The sequence below is a fragment of the Sander vitreus genome, chromosome 2 (genome assembly GCF_031162955.1).
Source record: "Sander vitreus isolate 19-12246 chromosome 2, sanVit1, whole genome shotgun sequence".
NCBI classification, from domain to species: domain Eukaryota; kingdom Metazoa; phylum Chordata; class Actinopteri; order Perciformes; family Percidae; genus Sander; species Sander vitreus.
The window spans coordinates 24,122,132-24,142,223 of NC_135856.1; the positions used below are offsets into that span (position 1 = coordinate 24,122,132).

The following is a 20,092-nucleotide window of genomic DNA, read 5'->3' on the forward strand; positions in this document are numbered from 1 at the left end:
ATCTGGGGTTCAGTATTTTGCCCAAGGACACTGCAACATCTAGACTGCAGGGGCCATGGATCAAACAGGGATCTGATTAGTGGACCACCGCTCTACCTCCTGAGCCACAGCCGCCTTCATTTCAAACAAATGTATCTCTAAATTAATAACACTGATCGAAGCAGGGGTGTCGCGTCTCCTAAACGTATGCCTGTACAATATTCCTTTCATTTAATTGTTTTAAAGATGCTGTGAAGTGAAATCCAAATGAAATAACGTATCTATTTAAAGTATAGCCTATTTAACAACCCTATCAAAATGTTGTCATTAACATCAGAAAAAGACCGTCTTAGCATCTTTAAATGTTATATCCTTAGAGGAGATGGGATATTTGTGCCAAAGTAATTCAGCTCCCATTTATTTAATGAATTAAAGACTATGGAGAAGGACAGACCAGTAAAGAAAATCAGCACCAAACAGTGTGATTAGAAAACAAACGGAGCTATTTTAACCAGAAATAAAATACAGTATGTCTGTGTCCAGGATATATATATATATATACTTACAAAATAGAACCAATTTGTATATTTCTATGAGGAATTCTTGAGGTTGTAGGTTTAAACAGACTTACAAATAGACTTTGTAGATCTCATATCGCTGAAATAAATTAAAAAAAACATACACAAAAGAAAAGTTTTAAGTATCATAAGTGATGATGAATGATAAATGAGTTATACAACTATGCAGAATGTGTAATATGTATATATATGTAATACTCAAAAGACAAGGTATCAATTCCTTTGAACAATGCTGTGGCCTTGTAATTTCATTTTCCTTATAGGGGAACGTGGTATAGTTGTAAATTTAAAAATGTAGGGCCTCGGTGTCAGTATGTTACATCTTTAGATTAGATTCTGTGGAATACGTGGCACTTATATAACTATGTTTTGTTTGTGTAAAAAATGGCCACTGATGTTGTATTTGAAAGACAAAATTAAGAACGTATAGTACATTCACGGCTGCTTTCGTTGCTTCAAGCACAGTTTTTGTTTTTACAGTGAAAAGGAGTATAAGTAGCATACTGTAACTGTAAGCCTACTAGTATTTTTTCTAACCAAACCAGACAAACACTAACCAATAAAACCCACACACAGGACTTCATGATTTCTAAAGCCTGGCTACAGCACTGATTCTCACACTAATTGCTTTTAATATACATCGTTGTGGATTTGAAGCACTAAAAAGGCTTTAAACATGAAATAGTACATTTTTAGGAACTATTACCAATTCTTGCAAAACTGAAAATTTAAATGAATAAATCAATCAATCAATCATGTGCTGCAGCAATCCTCTGAAAATGATCACCACCATGATATTGTTGCAAAGTAATGAAAGGTTTTGTTGCAGTGACTTACCCTGCTGGGAGACTGTGAGAGGGAGGCTGGTACGGAGATCCTGCTGCACACTGACAAAGCAGAGAGACTGCAGGCTGACTAACATCAGTTCATGACAGCAGGGACAGGTGTCTCACCATCCAGCTCACATCCCACAAGCTGCAAGGCGGATTAACCCTTTATTCACCACTCAAAAAGACAAAGGATTTAATAGGAAACCTTCTTTTCTCACATCATGAAACGTGCTACAGTTGTGCAATTTATCACAGTGAACATCAAGCTTGCATTACTTTTGAATTACATTATCATTGCATGGTAGAGCAAAGCAGACCTTTAAAGCCATTTGAAAATAAACCAATATTAACACACTGTGATGGAATACACAAGTTGTTTCAGACATTTGCTTATTTACTTTCGAACTGTAGTCTTTACAAATGCATGGAAATCAAGAACTGCCTGGATGGAAAACACACAAACTCTCAAACACAGCACAATAGCTTGCAAAAAAAGTTAGCTGTCAAGTAAGCTCCTGTATATCTTTATTTTGTAGTTAAAGGGCTATGCAAAACCACAGGTATAGTCTTTTAAATAAAAATGTGAGGCATTTCTTATATTAATAGCCACTATATAATAGGGTCTCTATCCTTCAGATTAATAGCCTACTGTTAATATCACACTTTAAGTAAATTTTGCTGATAATACTTACCAAGTGCAGGACATTTACTTGTGTTTACTTGAGTGTTTTCAAAGTATAGTACTGCTACTTTTACTTAAGTAAAGGATCTGAATATTTCTTCCACCATTGGATATTGGTGTTGTCCTCAAAAATCCAGTGTCCGTCAGGTTATAAAAGTGACAACCATCAAATCAAACAGTTCTTGTATATTCCTTGATAAAATGGACGAGAAGGTAAATAGGTTGACTATACATCAAATGTTTTTACATGTTCATTTACATTCTGATTGTATGACTGTGACAATATACAGTAAAATGTTTAAATGGTTAGTAAACATTACTACATACAGTCAATTTCAACAAAGACATCGTTTGATGTATAGTTTTTAATTGAAGTGTAACAAGTCATTCAGACCAAAACACGGTACTAACAGAGTGTTGTTAAAAGTCACATTTAGGTCCCAGATACAGGTCCACAGCTGAAATTATAGTATTTTAAAGGCAGTGAAACAAAATACAGTAAATAAAAACACACTTTGATACATAACTTTAACAGATGAGGTTTGTGAGGACATGTTAATTATAAAGACTAAGTCATTGTAATAAATCAAGGTTTCATTCAATATATGTGAATTTGTATTTACAAAACTCTAAATGGTGATTGAGGACAAACTGATGGTTACACATTTGCAAATCTCAAAGGTAGAACAATGATAAATATGAAGTGTTTCATTTATCTAGATTTAACCACCACAAAATAAAAGCTCAACAGTGAACAAAAACAGAACAGTGGATCTAATGGTTCAAGCCTGCCTTACACTGGAAATATATCCACTAGACACCCTATTACTCCTATACCCTTCAGGGATTGATATTTTTTTTAGTCATGGAGGGCATTTAAGCAAACATTCACATTGTCAAAAATGGCTCTTAGCTGAAAAATTCTATTGCATTAAATGCTTTCATATTTCTGAGTGACACATAAATGGTGTAAAGGAGTTACAATCAAATGATGTAGCTTTACACACAATACAAACACCTAAGCAAAGGTCCTGCGCTTATGAAATATTCTGATATGAGACTTTCTTCAGAGAAGTTATTAAATAATGACAACTATCGGTTTTCCAGATGTACATAAATAGAGTTATTTACAAAACATAAACTGTACATTTCGGTACCCTTAACACTTCTTAGTGCCCTTACAAGACCTGTTCCAAATCAGTACAGATATTAACACTTAATTGCAAGAAACATGAATATCCTATTATTTCTTTTATTAATGTCAGATTCAACCACTGAAATGCTGCTCATATAAACAGAATTAAGCAATTCCATTAACACGAGTTCACTAGATCACAGAACATTTAGGGTTCATTTCACCAAACCATCAAGATTGTGCAATTGGACATCAATGCTCAATTCATCAATGAGATGATTTGACCAAAAAGATGAACAGGAAACTCCAGAATTGACATACAGTCATCAAGACCTTTTCGCTGATTTTGGTCATGCTGCTTATAGTCCAGTTGCTTCAGAAGTTGTGACGTTTCTATCTACATTTCAGTAGATTTTGTATTCTTATTCAAGGGTTCAATTAATTCCCATCAATTGACAAGTAAGTGCTGTTCAATTATTACACTTACCCCAGTGTTTTCTATGCTTGTAGTCCTATCCTTAACACGGAGAAATGGAAAGGCTGCAGGCTTTAAAGAACTGGTAAAATCCAGATGCACTATTCTTTTTAAATTGTGACTTATCAACGTGAACTGTATTACAGAAGCCCTGAGAGGTATGCAAGCCTTTTATTTCAGGCTCATTTTTTTTTTTTTTTTTCCTTCCATCAGTCTAAACATGTGTTCAGGCTAATTTGTTTGTTTGTTGTTGTTGTAATACTCATTTCGGCCAGCAGAGGCTGAAGTGTACCAATACCCCATTATCTGTTCTAAATAGGACTGAAAGCATTCACGTTTTCTTATACAACTTTTCCGTCATGGCTTTCTTTTGGCTAGAAATTTATTTTTATCAGTGCTAATCTGTCATTAGCTAGTAATGGTATATAACGTGTTAACACACAGTATATGTACCTTGTGTTTAGTGTGTGAAAGAAGAAATTAAAACTCACCTGGCAGAAAACTGAATTATTTCAGTGCTATTTAAAACAGAATAGTGGTGCACTTCAGCCTCTTGTGGCCGAAATGAGTATTACAACACTTTGAAACAGAAAAAATGTGCCTGATTTTCACAGATGAAAAAAAAAAAAGAAATATTTGGGGAAAAAAAATTAAACTGAAAAAAAGTTCTCACTTGCCTCTCAGGGCTTCCATACATTACAGCTAAATAGATAACAAATTATCTAAATGGCGGTCAGGAACACCAGTCTTAAAATCATGGCTAATGTAGAGCAGGCTACATATACACAAGTGACGGCTTTCATGTCATCATGAATTCCTGTCTGCCATTCAAACACTTCTCAGCTTTTAGCACCTATAAAGTCATTGGCTTGCTGGTAGATAAAACCTTTATAAAAAAGAGGATGTTTTTCATTTAGTGCACATCATCATGAATTCACTGCCTCTTAATTCGCAGAGGCTAATAAATATCATGCTTCTCTAAATAACATGTACAACGATACAGGCTGTAACCCTGTATCGTTGTTTGGACACACCTCACTTTTTATAATGTTTTCACAAGGGCACTGTTGTTCGATTGTATTGCACACATTAATTAGGTCCACAGACCGCAACCTTTTAATCCAGCTGACTACGCCCAGCGACCACTGGAGACAACACTTCTGCTGAAGGAGAAACTTGTGTCCGAGCTCTTGTGCTTTCCCCAAGCACCAAAGGGCACCACGATAATTGTGCTGTTGTCCTCTGAGCCATACTGAAGAGCCTGAGAGAGAAGAGGACCATAATAATTATGTGCATTAAGGTCTGATTACTGGCTATTTGCTACTTGAACTCTTTAGACACTTTTTTTTTTTTAACCATTTATTTTTATTGAGGTACAGAGTTTTGTACAGACAGTGAATTAGTCAAGTCAGTGAAAGTAAAATTACAACTATTAATCTGTATACGTAAAACATTTGTTACAGAAAAACACAATTAAAGCATATAATGTAAAACCGGAGAACAACTACTAAAGAACAAAAGGTAGAGGTAGAAAAAACAAAAATGCATAGTGCATTTCAGATGTTCCGAGGACAATCAGTAGAGTTCTAATGGTTCTAATGGAGTGTTGGTGATTTCTGAGAGGGTTTTAAAGATATGAGTCCAGAAGGGAGTTATTTTGGGACATCATACAAAACTGTGAAAGAGGGTTGCTTCTGAGGTCAGACATTTATCGCACATTGGCGAGACGTTTTGATAAATGGTGTGTATTTTCACCTTAGAAAAGTGAAGCCTGTGTAATATCTTAAACTGTATAAGGCGATGTCTGGCATTATTTGAACATTTATGTATATGTTTAAGTACAAGTATTTCCGTACATAGTCTTTGATTTGTAAGTATCTGAAAAAGTTGTTGTTTGGGAGGTTAAACTTGTGTTGTAACTGTGCAAAAGTGGCAAACGTGCCCTTAATGTATAAATCGTGGATAGTATGAATTCCCAAACTGTTCAAGGTGGAGAAGGTCTTGTCTAGACTGGATGGGACAAATGTGGGTTTTTTGTCAATCGGCAAGTTAAGTGATAAAGGTTTAAGACCAAAATGAGACTTGATTTGTTTCCACGTACGTATTAAGTCAAATATGACAGGGTTGTGGTTGTACACCGATCTAGGGATTATAGTGGGGGCTGGGAGTACGGCACCTATAGAGTAGGGATGGCAATCTTCCTGTTGAAGCTTTAACCAGTCGGGTGGAGAGATTGAGGTATCTAACCAAAAGGTAAAGGATTGAATGGCAGAAGCCCAGAGATATAGCACGAAATTAGGGAGAGCTAGGCCCCCATCATGTTTTGGTTTGGAAAGATGTTTCCTATTTATCCTATGAGTTTTATAATTCCATAGAAAGGGTAATATTATTGAGTCCAATCTTCTAAAAAAAGCTTTCTGCAGAAAAAAAATGGAATATTGTGCATAGGTAAAGCAATTGGGGGAGGACGATCATCTTAATGGAGTTCACTCTGCCAAGAAGAGAGATTGGGAGGGTTCTCCAAAACTGTATTTTGTTTTGTAGTCCATCAACGGTTGAAAGTTGGCTTGAAAGAGAGGAGTGGCATTTTGTGACCTCAATGCCTAGATAGGTGATTTGTTCTAAGGACATCTTAAATGGAAAGTGTTCTAGTGTACATGTGGGAGCTGAATGGATGGGCATTAACATACTTTTACTCCAGTTAAACCTGTATCCAGCAAATGTACCAAATAATTTTTTCTAAGATTGTTGGGATGGTTATTTGTGGGCTTGTTATATATAGAAGAATATCATCTGCATATAGCAACATTTTATTTATTGTGTCTCTTGTGTTGTAGCCGTGGATTTGGGGGTCCAGTCTTATACTTTGGGCAAGTGCTCTTTAGACACTTTGAACAATATTGTCTTAGACCTAAGATGATCAAATCTCTAGGACCATATTGCATTGATCACCACTTAGATGTCCTTCTATTTTTATGAGGGGTTATTTACCATTTAGGTCAAGCTATATTTGAACCATCACAGCTTTGGCAGGTGTAGCAAATAGTTTATTTTCTAGAAATACATATACTTGCAAGATTCATCAACAGTTAAAGAATAAAATACAGTATTGCTTGTTGCTACTGCATTCCGAGTTTTTGATGGTTCAACTTTTTCAACGTGCTACCTCGGCTCGCTGTGTGACCATGGCAACCATAGAAACCACAGGGATGGAAACAATACAGAAGCTGATTTTACTGGTGGCAACCACCCAATGTCTGAAAGCACCTTTATCATTTAAGGAACATCAACATGAATCACTGAAATAATAATTATGAGTGGTGTGTGTGTTTATAACCTAGAGCAGAGGTCGGCAACCTTAGGCACGCGTGCCCATGGTGGCACCTTAACCAATGGCACGCTGGCAATATGTGTGCAAGAAAGTTATTGTTGTGTTGAAATGCTGAAGCACTCTCTCATCCGCATGCCACATTACGTTCACAGTTGCGCGACCTGTTATTTACGGTAGTTTGATTGACTTGTATCCCCACCATAGACCGTATAAAAACTATCCCCATCCGCATGCAGCAAAGACTCACCCTACTCTGCCTCTGCTCTGATTGGCTAGGAGGCTACTAGTAACGCTGCTGGCGAAGCGGGCTCAGTAGCGGTGTGTCGGCAAGAGTGTGGATGTAATGACATACCACGTTTGGCAGTCATGGCAAGATACGGTGATGGGACTGCAAGAGAGGAACTCTGTTGCTTAAAGCCAATGCCTGAAACAACAAAAGGTGAGGACATAGCCAGAGTTTTTTTGGAGCATTTTGAGGAGTGAGGGACTGACATTAGCATGATTTTTGTATTGACAGATGGTGCCCCTGCCATGGTCGGGAAACAGCGGGGAGCAGTCACATTAATCGAGACACGTTGGTCACCCCACAATGAAACGTCACTGCATAATACACCAAGAACATCTTTGTGCAAAAATGTCAAATTCAGATCTTAATGAGGTTATGGCTACAGTGGTGAAAGTTGTTAACTTTATAGCTAAGCGATCTGCTCTAACACACCGACAGTTCATGTCTCTGCTCGAGGAAAGATATCCCTTTCCACACAGCAGTCAGGTGGCTAAGCTGTGGGAAAGTTTGATCAAGGCATGATCACGGAACTTGCATCTTCACCTGCTGGATATCTGTACCAGATAAGTTTTGTTGTCTCAGGAACATTGCATTGGCTTTGCTGACAGTCTTCGGATCAACATATCTCTGTGAGCAGATATTCTCACATATGAAGCCCCTCCCGCAGTCGTCGACCACTCCAAAGCTTGTGTGCAACTTAAAGTGACTAAGTAGGCTACGAACCCCAGATTATGGAGCTCAGCAAAGAAAAGCAGGGCCAGGGATCACATTGACTGGTAGGCATCTGTTTAATGTAGCACATATGACTTTACATACAAGGGCTCTGTCCCAGTCTCTTTTTTCATCTCAGATGTGTTTTCATGGCAGCATTCTTGTATAGTGTTTGTTACACTTAAGTCTCCCTTTGTGACGTTTGCTGCCATTGCAACCTTTTTTGAAATGAGAGAATACCATTGCAAGCATATGTGAAATGGGAACTGTGCATATAAATCTATAAAAAATACAAGTATTAAGTGTATTGCTGACAAGATTAATGATTTCAACTCAGATGTGGATGTTTCATAAGCATGGCAGCATTATTGTATAGTTCTCATATTTCTGTATGTTACTCTTAATTCTCCTGTTGACATTTACTGTCATTATAATTTGAGTGAAGTTTAAGATGATAAACAAGATTGGTGTAATGTTGGTAAGGTTAATGATTTCAACTCAGATGTGGATATTTTCATAAGGATGGCAGCCTTGTATCATACTCAAGATATAATTACAATGTCCTGATTATGGGAAATAAATGTTATCAAATGTTGCTATGGAATACAATTACAGATTCCCTGGATATTAAATTGTTATGTGATGTCATAATTAAATGTAATGTTGACATGGCACACTAATAAACAAGACATTTTGAAAAGGGCACTTCATATCAAAAAGATTGCCGACCCCTGACCTAGAGAGCAAAGTGCTTGTCCACAATACTGCCTTGGTGCAGGACAAGCCTGAAAGTATTTCAACCGTGTACATGCTACAAGTTAATCTCTCCATCAAATGATGAGTGTGATGTGATAATAGGCTAATCCATGTGGACACAGTTTTGGGATTTTGATTGTCTAACAAAACATGTAAGCTTGCATTTTAATAAATATGTCTATCTTCCACAACTCAAAGATGCCTGCCAATAAACAACCTCCTTATGCAATTGGTGAGGCATTAAACCATGGCCATTCAAATCACAAAACACTCCTTTACATACATTGTGTGGTTTCACAATGGGCGCATTACAAGCCAAGTATGAACGTCTTACCTGGTCAGATATTCTCTGAGCTGCCTCCTTCGGGTCGTGGCATTGGTTTATGACGTTGCAGATCTCCTGGCTATTCATAATGAAGTTAACGCCGTCTGTAGTCAGCGCCAGGAACGAGTCGTGGGCATGGTGCAACTGAGGAAAGGGCAAGCAATATTTCGAAACATTTCTAACTTTTTGAAACTATTGTTCCACCAAGTAGCACTGAATTACTGTCATTTCTGGAGAAAAGAAATTAACCAAAACCTTAAAAGGGGAAAATATGTTGATGCAAAAGCAGAGAACAAAAATCTAATCCAAAAGAAAACTCTATATATATATAGTGTCTTCATAGACATGGTTAGTCAGATGAATATGTTTGCAGATAGGAGAACAGTTATACAAAATATATCCAGATGTGCAAAATTTACATAATCACATTTAAGATGGAGGTCAAATGTGCACAGACATGTCAAGATGTGCAGATTGTAATAATTGTACTGTGCACATTCTGCTACAAGTCTGTGTTCCAATTACGCTGTGGTACATACGGTATTAACCGTAAAAACTAAAAAAATCTCTGCAGTTCGTGTTGAGAAGCTCAATTTGTCACTATACAATCTCTTTATTTTGGGACAAATTATCAAGGACATAACTCAGTAAAAATCCTGTATAAATTAGACTGAAACACTTGGTGGAAAAATGTGAAATATTATCATTTTATAAACTTACAGATATTCTCTTGGTCTCCGGCTCAGCAATGACCCCCGTGTTCTTCAGGTCAAAGTCTCCGATGCTGCGCGTCATGGCCAACCTGCCGTTGACGTTTGACTGTCCCAGACTATTCCAGGTAATAAAACCCCCACTTCTCTTTATCCTTGATTCAGGTGGAGAGGGAGAGAGGTACACAAAGAAGTTTGTTAGTTCAGTGAGAAAACAATTGCTTTCTCATTACTGCAGATGCCAGCGAAAGGGTTCTGAAGCTTTTTGACTCATCAAAACCTAATAATAGGATTCTGAAGACGCAGAAAAACAAATCTGGTATGTTGGGTTTTACTCAAGGGGGTATATTCAAATTTAAACCATCAACAGGGATTAGGAACACAATAAAGCCTAATTGTTTGTTTCCCATCCCACCCTTTGATGGACAGTTCAGTAATAATAATAATAATACATTTTATTTAAAGCACCTTTCATGACACCCAAGGTCACTTCACAAACAAACAATCATCGTTAAAATTATAGTCATCTCATAAAAAAAAAAAAAAAATTAAAAAAAATAGTAGCTGCTTTTAACCACTGGATGTTAATCTTCTCACGGATACGAGTTTAGTTACTCTCATTTGGGGGAAAACTATCTGTAGCAAAACTGTTTCTTAAAAGCCCTGCACTTCCACACAGGTGTTTTCATTTATTCTGATCTGCTCCAGTTTAAATGGGTTATTCTGGGAATTATGTGAGGTCACCAAAAGCCACGTACCAATAAGAAAGATAAAGTTGCTCTAACAGGCACAACAACCCTGCAAATGCAGTCGACAATCATCCTGTTATTTGTCTAAACTGACAATGTACCTCTCTTTCTCATCCCTCCTCTCAGGAGTGTGGTCGACAGTGAGTTTAAGGGCCTTGCCCTTGCGACACAGCATTGCACGGCTGTCGCCTACACTGCCCACCACCAGCTCAATGCCGTCCCTCAGCAAGGCCACGGTGGAGGTGCTTCCTACATTCATCCCGGGTACTACAGAGACATAAAAGGAAACATCAGGAGGTGGAACGTGCCATAAAAAAAATAAAGTCCACACACAAAGTCACTGTTCACATTGTTCACAACAACCACATGGTGTATCTCACACTCTCACATTCACACATTAAAACATTAACACATGGGTGGGAAGTCATACAGTGGACTAGAGAGAGACAGTAAACAATTGAGTCACACATAAAGGTCAAACTGTTTAAACAGTTAGAGTAGAGGTCCAGAGCAAATTTTAAAGCAGAGGTCTAAGGCTGCAGCTAAAACATAATCAATGTTAACTGACACCACAGTTATCAGTGTCCAGTACTGATCTTAATATTCAAAAAAACAACACACACACACACACACACACACACACACACACACACACACACACACATCTAAAAAAGATAACTATTTTTCTTAATACATCCTGAAAGGGGTGGTTTGTTTAAATTCTATGTTTTGCATGCATTTATCTAGAGTTACAAATGTGAAAAAAATCAACAGAGTTAAAGGGTGACCAACAGCATTGATTTAGGATTTTTTATGACAGAATATAAAGATACAAGGTTTCTGCCCGACGACAGTAACGAAAGTAATATCAAATATAATTATTTGGTACTAACTTGGTAATTAATTGTCATTAATGCAGGCAAACTGTAACAGGTAAATTCACCAACATGGTTCTAAGCAACTTTGTGTGTCTGGAGAATATTTAACTACACAAACATTAAAATGTAGTTCCTTAAGGGATGACACACGTGATGAAACAGCATTAAATGTCATTAGACCTTTCTCTCTCCAAAGAGATAAAAGAGATGACTAGCTAGAATTTTTTTAAGCTATGTGTAAGCCTGATCTGCGTATCAAACATGCTGCATCTCATGAACAAGATCTGTCACTGACAACATACATCTCATACAACTTGTCAAACTGAAGCACTGTCTCACAAGAAGCTTTGCATACACTTGGTGAGAGAAGAAAAGAAAAAGGAAGAGGGAGCAGATTGAGAGAAAGATAGGGAACCTTCCAGTAGTCCAGGATTTAGGACCCGCTGGACTCTCCTTCAATATCTAGCCTCTCGTCATCCACATTGGTGCCAAGGGCCTCCAGCTCTTAGCTGGGTCAGCAGCTGCCGTAGATAACATGCACACACACACACAGGCATATTGGGACATTTCACACAACGTGGCCGATGTATGGCCACATTACAGGTATACTAGCCTTTACATCAACAGATAACCTTAATCAGACATACATATTAGGGGTGCACGATTCAGAAAATGTCACAATTCGATTCAATATCGATTTTTAGGCTCAATATTCGATTCAAAACGAGTCACAGTTTATAGATGTAGTTACTTTTCCCATGTGATTGCAGTAGACAAAAAAATGAATACATTTTTGGAATTCTGTGAATCGATTTTGAATCGGTAGCGCTTGAATCGCGATTCGAATATGAATCGATTTTTTTTGCACACCCCTAATACATATGCTGTTTGAGAAAAGTCAAGCTAATTTGTTATATAAGTTTCTATGTAACAAGGGCAAAGATGTAGACCACATGATTTATTGAGAAAAATGTTTTGCATTCATTTGTTTGAGCAGTGCTCAAATTTCCCTTAATACCCGTGCTAAACAATGTACTTTGCAGATTGACAAAATATTAACAGATGGGTGACAAATTAAAGGAAAAAAGTAACATTAAGTGTCTTTGTAAAGTGTTGGATCACCACAAGACTTTCGAACAGCTTCAGTGGTTGTTGGCTAGAATCCCTGGACCTCTACTGAAAGATATTCCCTTATTTAGGGTTTCTGATGGTGGTGGAGCGCACTGTAACGCACCAGTCCACAATTTCCCACTGGTGTTTAACTGGGTTGAGATCTGGTGACTGTGAAGATCATAGCATATGATTTACACCTTTTCATACTCATCAAAAACCATTCAGTGACTCCTCCTCATGGAAAGATACACATTTGTTATGTTTATCCACAAAAGTACTCAGTTTTTCCTTTAATTTGTTGCCTTTCTGTATATGTAGATGAATGGTGAAGCATGAAGCACTAGTGTTTGCTCTACTTGTAGCTGGTTTATTGTTCATCAGTTAATAAGTAACTTTGGGTTAAATGACAGACCTCTAACCAAAAGTGCATGGGTCATGTCAGTTGGGAAATCCAAGGCATCAAAGCCTAGGTAGGATAAGTAAGTTAGGTTTCGAAGAGAGAAGAAAAAAAAAGTGTCATTACATAAATACATGTGTGTATGCATATACACAGTATATCTATGGACATGTCACATGAAATAACGTACCATTTGGAGAGAAATGCAGGTGCCTTGCAAGAGCTTTGTCTATTTCAAGGAAGGCCTTTGTTAAAACTACTTCCAGATTGGACTCCTCTGCCACAAGGTCCCTGAGATAACAACCAAAAGACCACATTGATCAGTATATCAGCTACAAAAGGTGTGACTTTTATTTTGTGAATCAGTCAATTAATTTCCTGTGACGTTGACTGGTATAGATATGTGATAACAGCATATTTACTGAATTCCTTACTTGATAAATTTCTCCATGTATTTTTCACAAAAGTCAGCTGCTTCTGGCCCGCCGTGCCCATCAAACACAGCAAAGTAGAGGAGGCTGTCAGTCAATTGGGAGACCTGGAAGCGGTCTTCATTCTCCTTGCGTTGGCCGATGAGCGAGGCACAGCCTACCCTTGATAAGTTGACTTTGGGAATGGGCTTGCCATAGCGAATGCTGGAAGGCAGCAGAATGGGCTCATCAATACGATTGTCCCAGATGCCAAATGAATCCCAAGTAGTGGGTTGGCCACTGCTGTCTGCATCAAAGCGCGTGTTGCTGTGCCTTTTCCCTGAAGGGCTGTAAAGTTGTCTCCGGAAGATTGTGAACTGGAGGTGGCTGTCCTGCTGGAATGGACCTGGGACTGTGGTCATCTGTAAAAGACCACTACGTCCCACACGAAGACCACTGCACCTTGCCAGGCGCGCAAAGCAGGCAGCGGACATCACGCTGACAGCTCAAACACTGGAGAAGCACTGGATGCAGAGATAGAGGGATCTGCTGTCCGAACAACGAAGAAAACTCTGTTAGACTGGATGCAGAATTTAATGTCCCCTTACAAAAGACTTTCTTTGTTCAGGAGGGCCCCACAGGACCAGAATGTCTCAAATGTTGCCACTAGCTGTGCCATTTTGCCTTAATGATCTCTTCAAACTAGAAATACTTTTACAAAAAGGTGTTTAACAGTGACCTAGTTAAGAAAAGATAGGGGCTGGTTAGTTGATTGACAGAATTTAAACTTTACCAAGCAATAAATGCTAAATATTTGCTATTTTACCATTGTGTACATTCACTTTTTGCACCATACTAATCATTTTTATTGTTTATACTTTATCTGCACTCTTTCACACATAATATTGCAACTGATGCACAACAATTTCCTCGGGATAAATAAAGTTAAAAGTCTTATATTAGAATTTGAGGCTTTTCTTTAACAAACTATCTTTGGGTTTTATCTCCTTTAGGCCCAGGCAATTGTGATATTTGACAAATTACACACAAAATAATCGTAAAAATAATACAAAATGAAGACAGTTAGCTGCAGCCAAACAGGTCATGAGTTCACATCTTTAAAATCTGACTCCAAATAACCTTATTACACAAGTATACCTGAAAGTGTTTGTCTTAATGAGGGAAAATAAGCACTTTGTGTTTGTCCATTGATCATAATTAAAAACATATTATGAAATCAACCTTGCTTTATTAATGTGTTTGCAAACATTGCTCATATATACCGTTACAAAAAACACAATTGGTAAATAAACATAATGTATACGATCGATATACGAACGTTCTATTCAACAATACTCACAAAATGTAGCAGTAGCGTTAACGTTACATAAAGATACATTTTTAAAGTAGCGTTAAGATTAACGTTAAGGTCAACGTTAATACATGAATGATGCAACTCTTGACACTCATGAACCTGCTTACGCTAACAATATATCCCGATTATATAAACACAAGTGCCACATGGGGTGTGCCCGAGTTTCAGTAAGAACATTTTAATCATCATAAATAGCATATACATATCGTAGTTATGAAAAGAGCAGCTGGACAAACAAGTTAGTAGCTTTTCGTTTTGGCGGCGTTAGCATTAACTAGCTAGCTAACTAGCTACATAACGATAGCTATCTTTAGCTGACTAGCTAGCTAGGTTGCCAGCATTAGCTAGAAGTTCGCAGTTTGTCCAACATTACCGAGACCATACCCTTGACCTTTTTATGGTGTATCAACTAAAACCATACCTTTGGTGTTTTAGATGTATTAATACGCTTTAGTCCTCTATTGGTTTCTTGAAATGATCTCGCTATGAACCGCCGCCCTCGTCTAGTCCCGATTTGTATCCTCCTCAATGTTATCAAATACGGCCTTTGATGACTACGCCAATCAGCATTCAGCAGCCTGGGAAAGTCTACGCCTCCTTTAACGCCCCACGCACAGTGCAGATGATTGGTCCAAGAAGCGATTAATGACAGCTATATGCACCAATCACTAATCGGCAACTTTGGCATTTCGCAGCCAGTAAGAGAAGCGTTTAATTTGAGTCCAGTATGTTTACCCTATGTGTTTACCCTAATCTACCATAACCGCATACTAAATTGACCCCAAATTCATAGAGGCTTTATTAGCATGACTATATTGACACATAGTATTGCAAAGCACATCTTGCAACAGGGAAACATAGTTTTAAGATGCAGACAATAGAACATGATGTTAACATTAGCGCAAAAGCAACAATTATGTCAACAAAATGTAAGCAGCAAGAACATAACAGATGGAAATCAGCAACATGAAAATAACAATATTACAGTAAATAGTGTGTGTGTGTGTGTGTGTGTGTGTGTGTGTGTGTGTGTGTGTGTGTGTGTGTGTGTGTGTGTGTGTGTGGTTTCATGTCTGCCCAGCCAGCTGTCCAGAACCCACACTCTTCCATACCTGTGTGGTCGTATTCTTATTCATAAGAACTGGGTACTTACAGCAGCCCACTGCTTCATAAAGTAAATGTTCTTTTTCATCATTCTCACATACAGTATCGATGCATGTAAAATAAATTCAATTTTTTTCTCCAAAAGGAAGCTGATCAAGTCATCAATGTTCAAAACATGAGATTAGGGCAACTATAACTTTTTCCCCTTGAAACTTTATCCAAATATTATGGATTGTCACACAATAATAACCAGTTCAGTTGCACAATTAAGCCAGAAACTTCCTAGAAGCCAATTTGTGTAATCTCAGACAGCAGTTATTGGTGTCTGTGCTTTACAGTACCTCAATTATATTAGAGTAATGTCTTGTTGGAGATGCCTCTCCGCTTTGGTAAGCCTGATTAGATTGTAAATCAAATCAACTTTGCTCTCTGCTGCTAATAGGACTCCATTCAGTTAACAACGCCTTTAAGTATTAAACTAAGTGGCATACAAATATGAATGATGCAACATTCAGTGGGAGTGAAAGCAAACATTCAGACGCACAAGGCGCAAGAGTACAAACAAAATTCAAATCAAGGTGCAAACATGTACAATAGTGCAATATTCAGGACTACTATACAATACTGTTATAAAAGAATAGACAAGTATAAATATAAAATATAAATGAGAGTATAAGAAAAGTAAAAATATAAATTAAAGTGTATGAATAAGTGAGTGTAAGTAGTGCAGTAGCAGTTTTTGAGTCCCTGATGATATTTACTGTATATATACAGAGTATGTAGTAAGGTGCAAGTAGTCAGGCTACGGTGATCAGTAAAACGAGGTAAGGTAGGAAGTAGTGCTGACACAGCTAGCGTTGCGAGACTAGGTATGAAGTGACTGGTGCAAGTGTGTGGGTGTTTTTACAAAGTTTTCTTTACAGCTACAAAATGCCTAAATACTATGGGGCACCATTTTGCAAAAGCTGCTATCAAAATACAACATACAGTAAAATAGAAACGTTTGCACTGGAAATATATAGTAGAGCTGAATTAATCAGATCACAGAATGTGATGGGCATAGATGTATTAGAGGGCATGGATGTATTAAGAAAACGGTTACCAGTGATGGGTCACAGAATTTGTTGCAACACCTGCACTTCCTGATTAGCGAGCCAATCGCAGACTTGATCGCAGCTTCCCTGCAGTGACGTAGGCAGCGGTGGTACTTCCTTGTTTGTTTTCTGAGCTAAACCCGAAACCAGACGCCCCATTTCAGAATGCATATGTCCAGGTAAACACAATATTGTATTTTTGGATGAACTAGCCATATTACAACACTGTTTTACTTAGACATCAGTTAAATAGTGGATTTCTGTGTTTTTAGCCATAGACTGATAGTTAGCGTTGCTGAGGCTTGCTAGGGTTAAATAGCTAACTATTAACTATAATGGCTTGTGCGGGGCATCAAGCCGTCTGTTTTGGTTTAGTTAATTTACTGTTTAACCAGCTAATGTCAGTGGATATATTTAGCTGCGCCTGCACACTATGTTAACGATGTCTACACAACGCAGGCCACTCCTCTTCACCTTTTCACCAGCATCAAGCTAACGTAACCTTAAATACACGATGACATAGCTGGACCATTTAAGTTACAGTTCACACTTAAACACAGGTGAGGTAGCTAGCTAACGGGATTTACATTAAGTAAATTCTAATTGCAATGTTTGCTAATACTAATAATAGCCCGCTTGTTATAAACATTAATTCAAACTGTCTCCTAGGAACTGAAAACCAAGTTAGGGGTGTTATAGCAAGCTATGTAAGCTAACTTGTACACTGACACAGCGCTGGTGACATAGTTCTGGCTATGCGAGACTGTGAGCTATAATAGAGTTATTCATGTATAATGCAGTGTTTACTAACTGGGGTCTTACGGTTCATTTTCAATATGTAATGCAGTCTACAATACAATACAATACAATACAATACAATACAGCCAACATTTTTTGCTCAAACTGTAGAGGAACTTTGATTGTTGATTCAACTTTATGGTAATTTTAGAGGCTGCAGATTGTTGTGCTGTAGAGTTGTATTGCATTATACTACTGCTACGACTAATTATTACCTCTATTTGCTATATGCTTTACAAACATAAAATAATAAGAACAATCTAGTGGGATTTTTTAATCAAATAACAAGAAAAGGCCTAATAAAATACCAAATACTGAGGTGTTTCAAATATCTAGTCCTCCCATTGTTGAAAAAAGTAAAAAGTAAACATCTTAACTAGGGCTAACACTAGACATTTATTTTGATTTTTAATTAACCTGCCTTTTATTTACTCCAGTCACAAAAAAGTGCAAAATGCCCATCAGAATTTCCCAGAGTTCAAGTTGACATCTTTAACCTGATTGTGTAGTCTCAAACTTAGAGATATTCAATTTACTTTTATAGAGGACTAAGAAATCCTGCAAATATTCACATTTGAGAAGTCAGAACCAGTTAATGTTTTGTTATTTTGCTTAAGAAATTATTTACAACAACTAATGCGTTATCAAAATATTTGTTGATTCATTTTCTGTCAGTTGACTAATTAAGGAATCAACTAATTGTTGCGACTTTAATTATAACTTTATTATTACTATTATTATTATTATAGGATTTATTGCAGGGAATGATATTTCTGTTCACACAAATCTTATTTACAGTGGAAACTATTCAGACAGGGGTCAGATGGACATAAAAGTGATTAAATTAGGGTCAGAGGTCTGAAGTGTAGCCGTGGTTGTCCTCGATATGAATTTATTTGGTCATCCTGGTTTTATAGCCTCTAATGAATTTGATTAGGTGACAGAGTCTTGCATTCAGTACCATTCTGCTTTCACCTCTCCTTGTCTTTCTGCCTCCTTATATATGTAATTTTAATTTTTTCTTATTATTTTCTATTCCTATTTGTTTATTACCTTTGGCTAACTCAGTCAGTAACATGCATGTATTGTATGTGGATTGACAGTAAAGCGGGACTGCTTGGAGCTGCTTAAGCAGGGATTACACTAACAGGGTTTATTTAAACACACTGCCCTGTTCTCTGTTCATACGGATTACATCATTCTTACACACAGCCATATCCACCTCTAGACCCATATACTTTATTCTTAATAAACACATGGAGCACAGTGATCAGCATGAGCTCCTAATGAAGAAAGATGTCATAATTACCCTGTTTTCTGTTTCTTCCAGGGTTGGAATTTACATAAAGAGGAGAAAGCGGGGCTGTTCTCAAGCCTAAACATTTTTTGTCTTCCTCCATCTGGCTGTCTCTCACTCTGCCTCTTCTGATTGGTGCTCATCCCCACGCCCCTCGCCAATATGCTGTGTTGGGGGAATGCAAAGGATGGACAGTTGGGTATTGCTATGGAGAAGGACCCCGTGTTTGATCCAAGGAACTGTCATGTGTTCAGTGGCAGGGGACTGAAAGAGATAGCCTGTGGAGGGCAACACTCAATGTTCCTGCTGCATGATGGTAGTGTGTACACATGTGGTTCTAACAGCTGTGGACAACTGGGCCACAACAAACCAGGGACTTCCCCAGGTAAGCTTTCAGTGTGAACAGCAGATTCACTGACCTTGGATTAATCATTACAAGTTGTAGGCTGTTGCACCACCCTGCTGTACTGTTTTCAGTAGGTGTGGGTGGAAAGTTAAACAGGTGTGAGAATGTGGGTGGACATGACACATGGTGTGTTTATAAGCGCTGTTTGTATTGGTAGTGCTTGGCTCTAGGGATGGCAATGTTGACCTCTCAGGCAGTCAACCACTTGATTAAATATCCCGACAACTATTGGATGGATTGCAGTGAAATTCTGTACAGATATTCATGGTCCCTAGAGGAAGAATTCTACTAACATTCCCATCAGCCTCAGCTGTACTGTAGTGCTACTTACTTAGTGAATGTTAGCATGCTAACATGGCAAACTAAGATATTGAAAATGGCAAATGTTATACCTGCTTAACATCAGCATAGTAGCATTGTCATTGTGAGCATGTTAGCATGCTGGAGTTAGCATTTAGCTCAAAGTAACACTGTGCCTAGGTTCAGCCTCATAGAGCTGCTAGCATGGTTGTAAACTCTTATAGTCTTGTTTCTGTATAGCAAACATTGGTGTTAGAATTGACAGATTTGGGTTTCAAATCTCAAATACGTAAATGATTAGAAGATATGAATATGAACATTCAAATAAAAGATATATTACATAGTAGTTGCAACTGGACGTACTATTGTAGAG

The 20,092-nt window shown here is 37.8% G+C and overlaps 2 protein-coding genes across 5 annotated transcripts in view; one reads left to right on the forward strand and one right to left on the reverse strand.

The window, feature by feature from the left end:
• Positions 1-2,419: 2,419 nt before the first annotated feature.
• ppm1kb (protein phosphatase, Mg2+/Mn2+ dependent 1Kb) lies at positions 2,420-15,256 on the reverse strand. Of its 3 annotated transcripts, XM_078262236.1 has the most exons (8): positions 15,142-15,256; positions 13,370-13,894; positions 13,126-13,226; positions 10,649-10,814; positions 9,809-9,953; positions 9,098-9,232; positions 7,363-7,434; positions 4,855-4,940 (listed from the first exon to the last, which is right to left on the reverse strand). In XM_078262236.1, the coding sequence occupies exons 2-7, from the start codon at positions 13,837-13,839 to the stop codon at positions 7,375-7,377; spliced, it is 1,077 nt and encodes a 358-aa protein (XP_078118362.1). In that variant the 5' UTR covers positions 13,840-13,894; positions 15,142-15,256; the 3' UTR covers positions 4,855-4,940; positions 7,363-7,374. The 3 variants fall into 3 exon arrangements, with proteins under 3 accessions (XP_078118354.1, XP_078118345.1, XP_078118362.1); XM_078262228.1 differs by lacking the exon at positions 7,363-7,434 and having other exon boundaries at positions 2,420-4,940; positions 13,370-13,891; XM_078262219.1 differs by lacking the exon at positions 7,363-7,434 and having other exon boundaries at positions 2,420-4,940.
• Positions 15,257-16,994: 1,738 nt separating this feature from the next.
• The window catches only part of herc3 (HECT and RLD domain containing E3 ubiquitin protein ligase 3), a 30,461-nt gene continuing 27,363 nt past the window's right edge, over positions 16,995-20,092 (forward strand). For both annotated transcript variants that reach the window (XM_078262281.1, XM_078262290.1), the window contains exons 1-2: positions 16,995-17,097; positions 19,047-19,398. In XM_078262281.1, the coding sequence (XP_078118407.1) occupies positions 19,176-19,398 (223 nt within the window). In that variant the 5' untranslated portion in view covers positions 16,995-17,097; positions 19,047-19,175. The remainder of the gene's footprint in view (positions 17,098-19,046; positions 19,399-20,092) is intronic.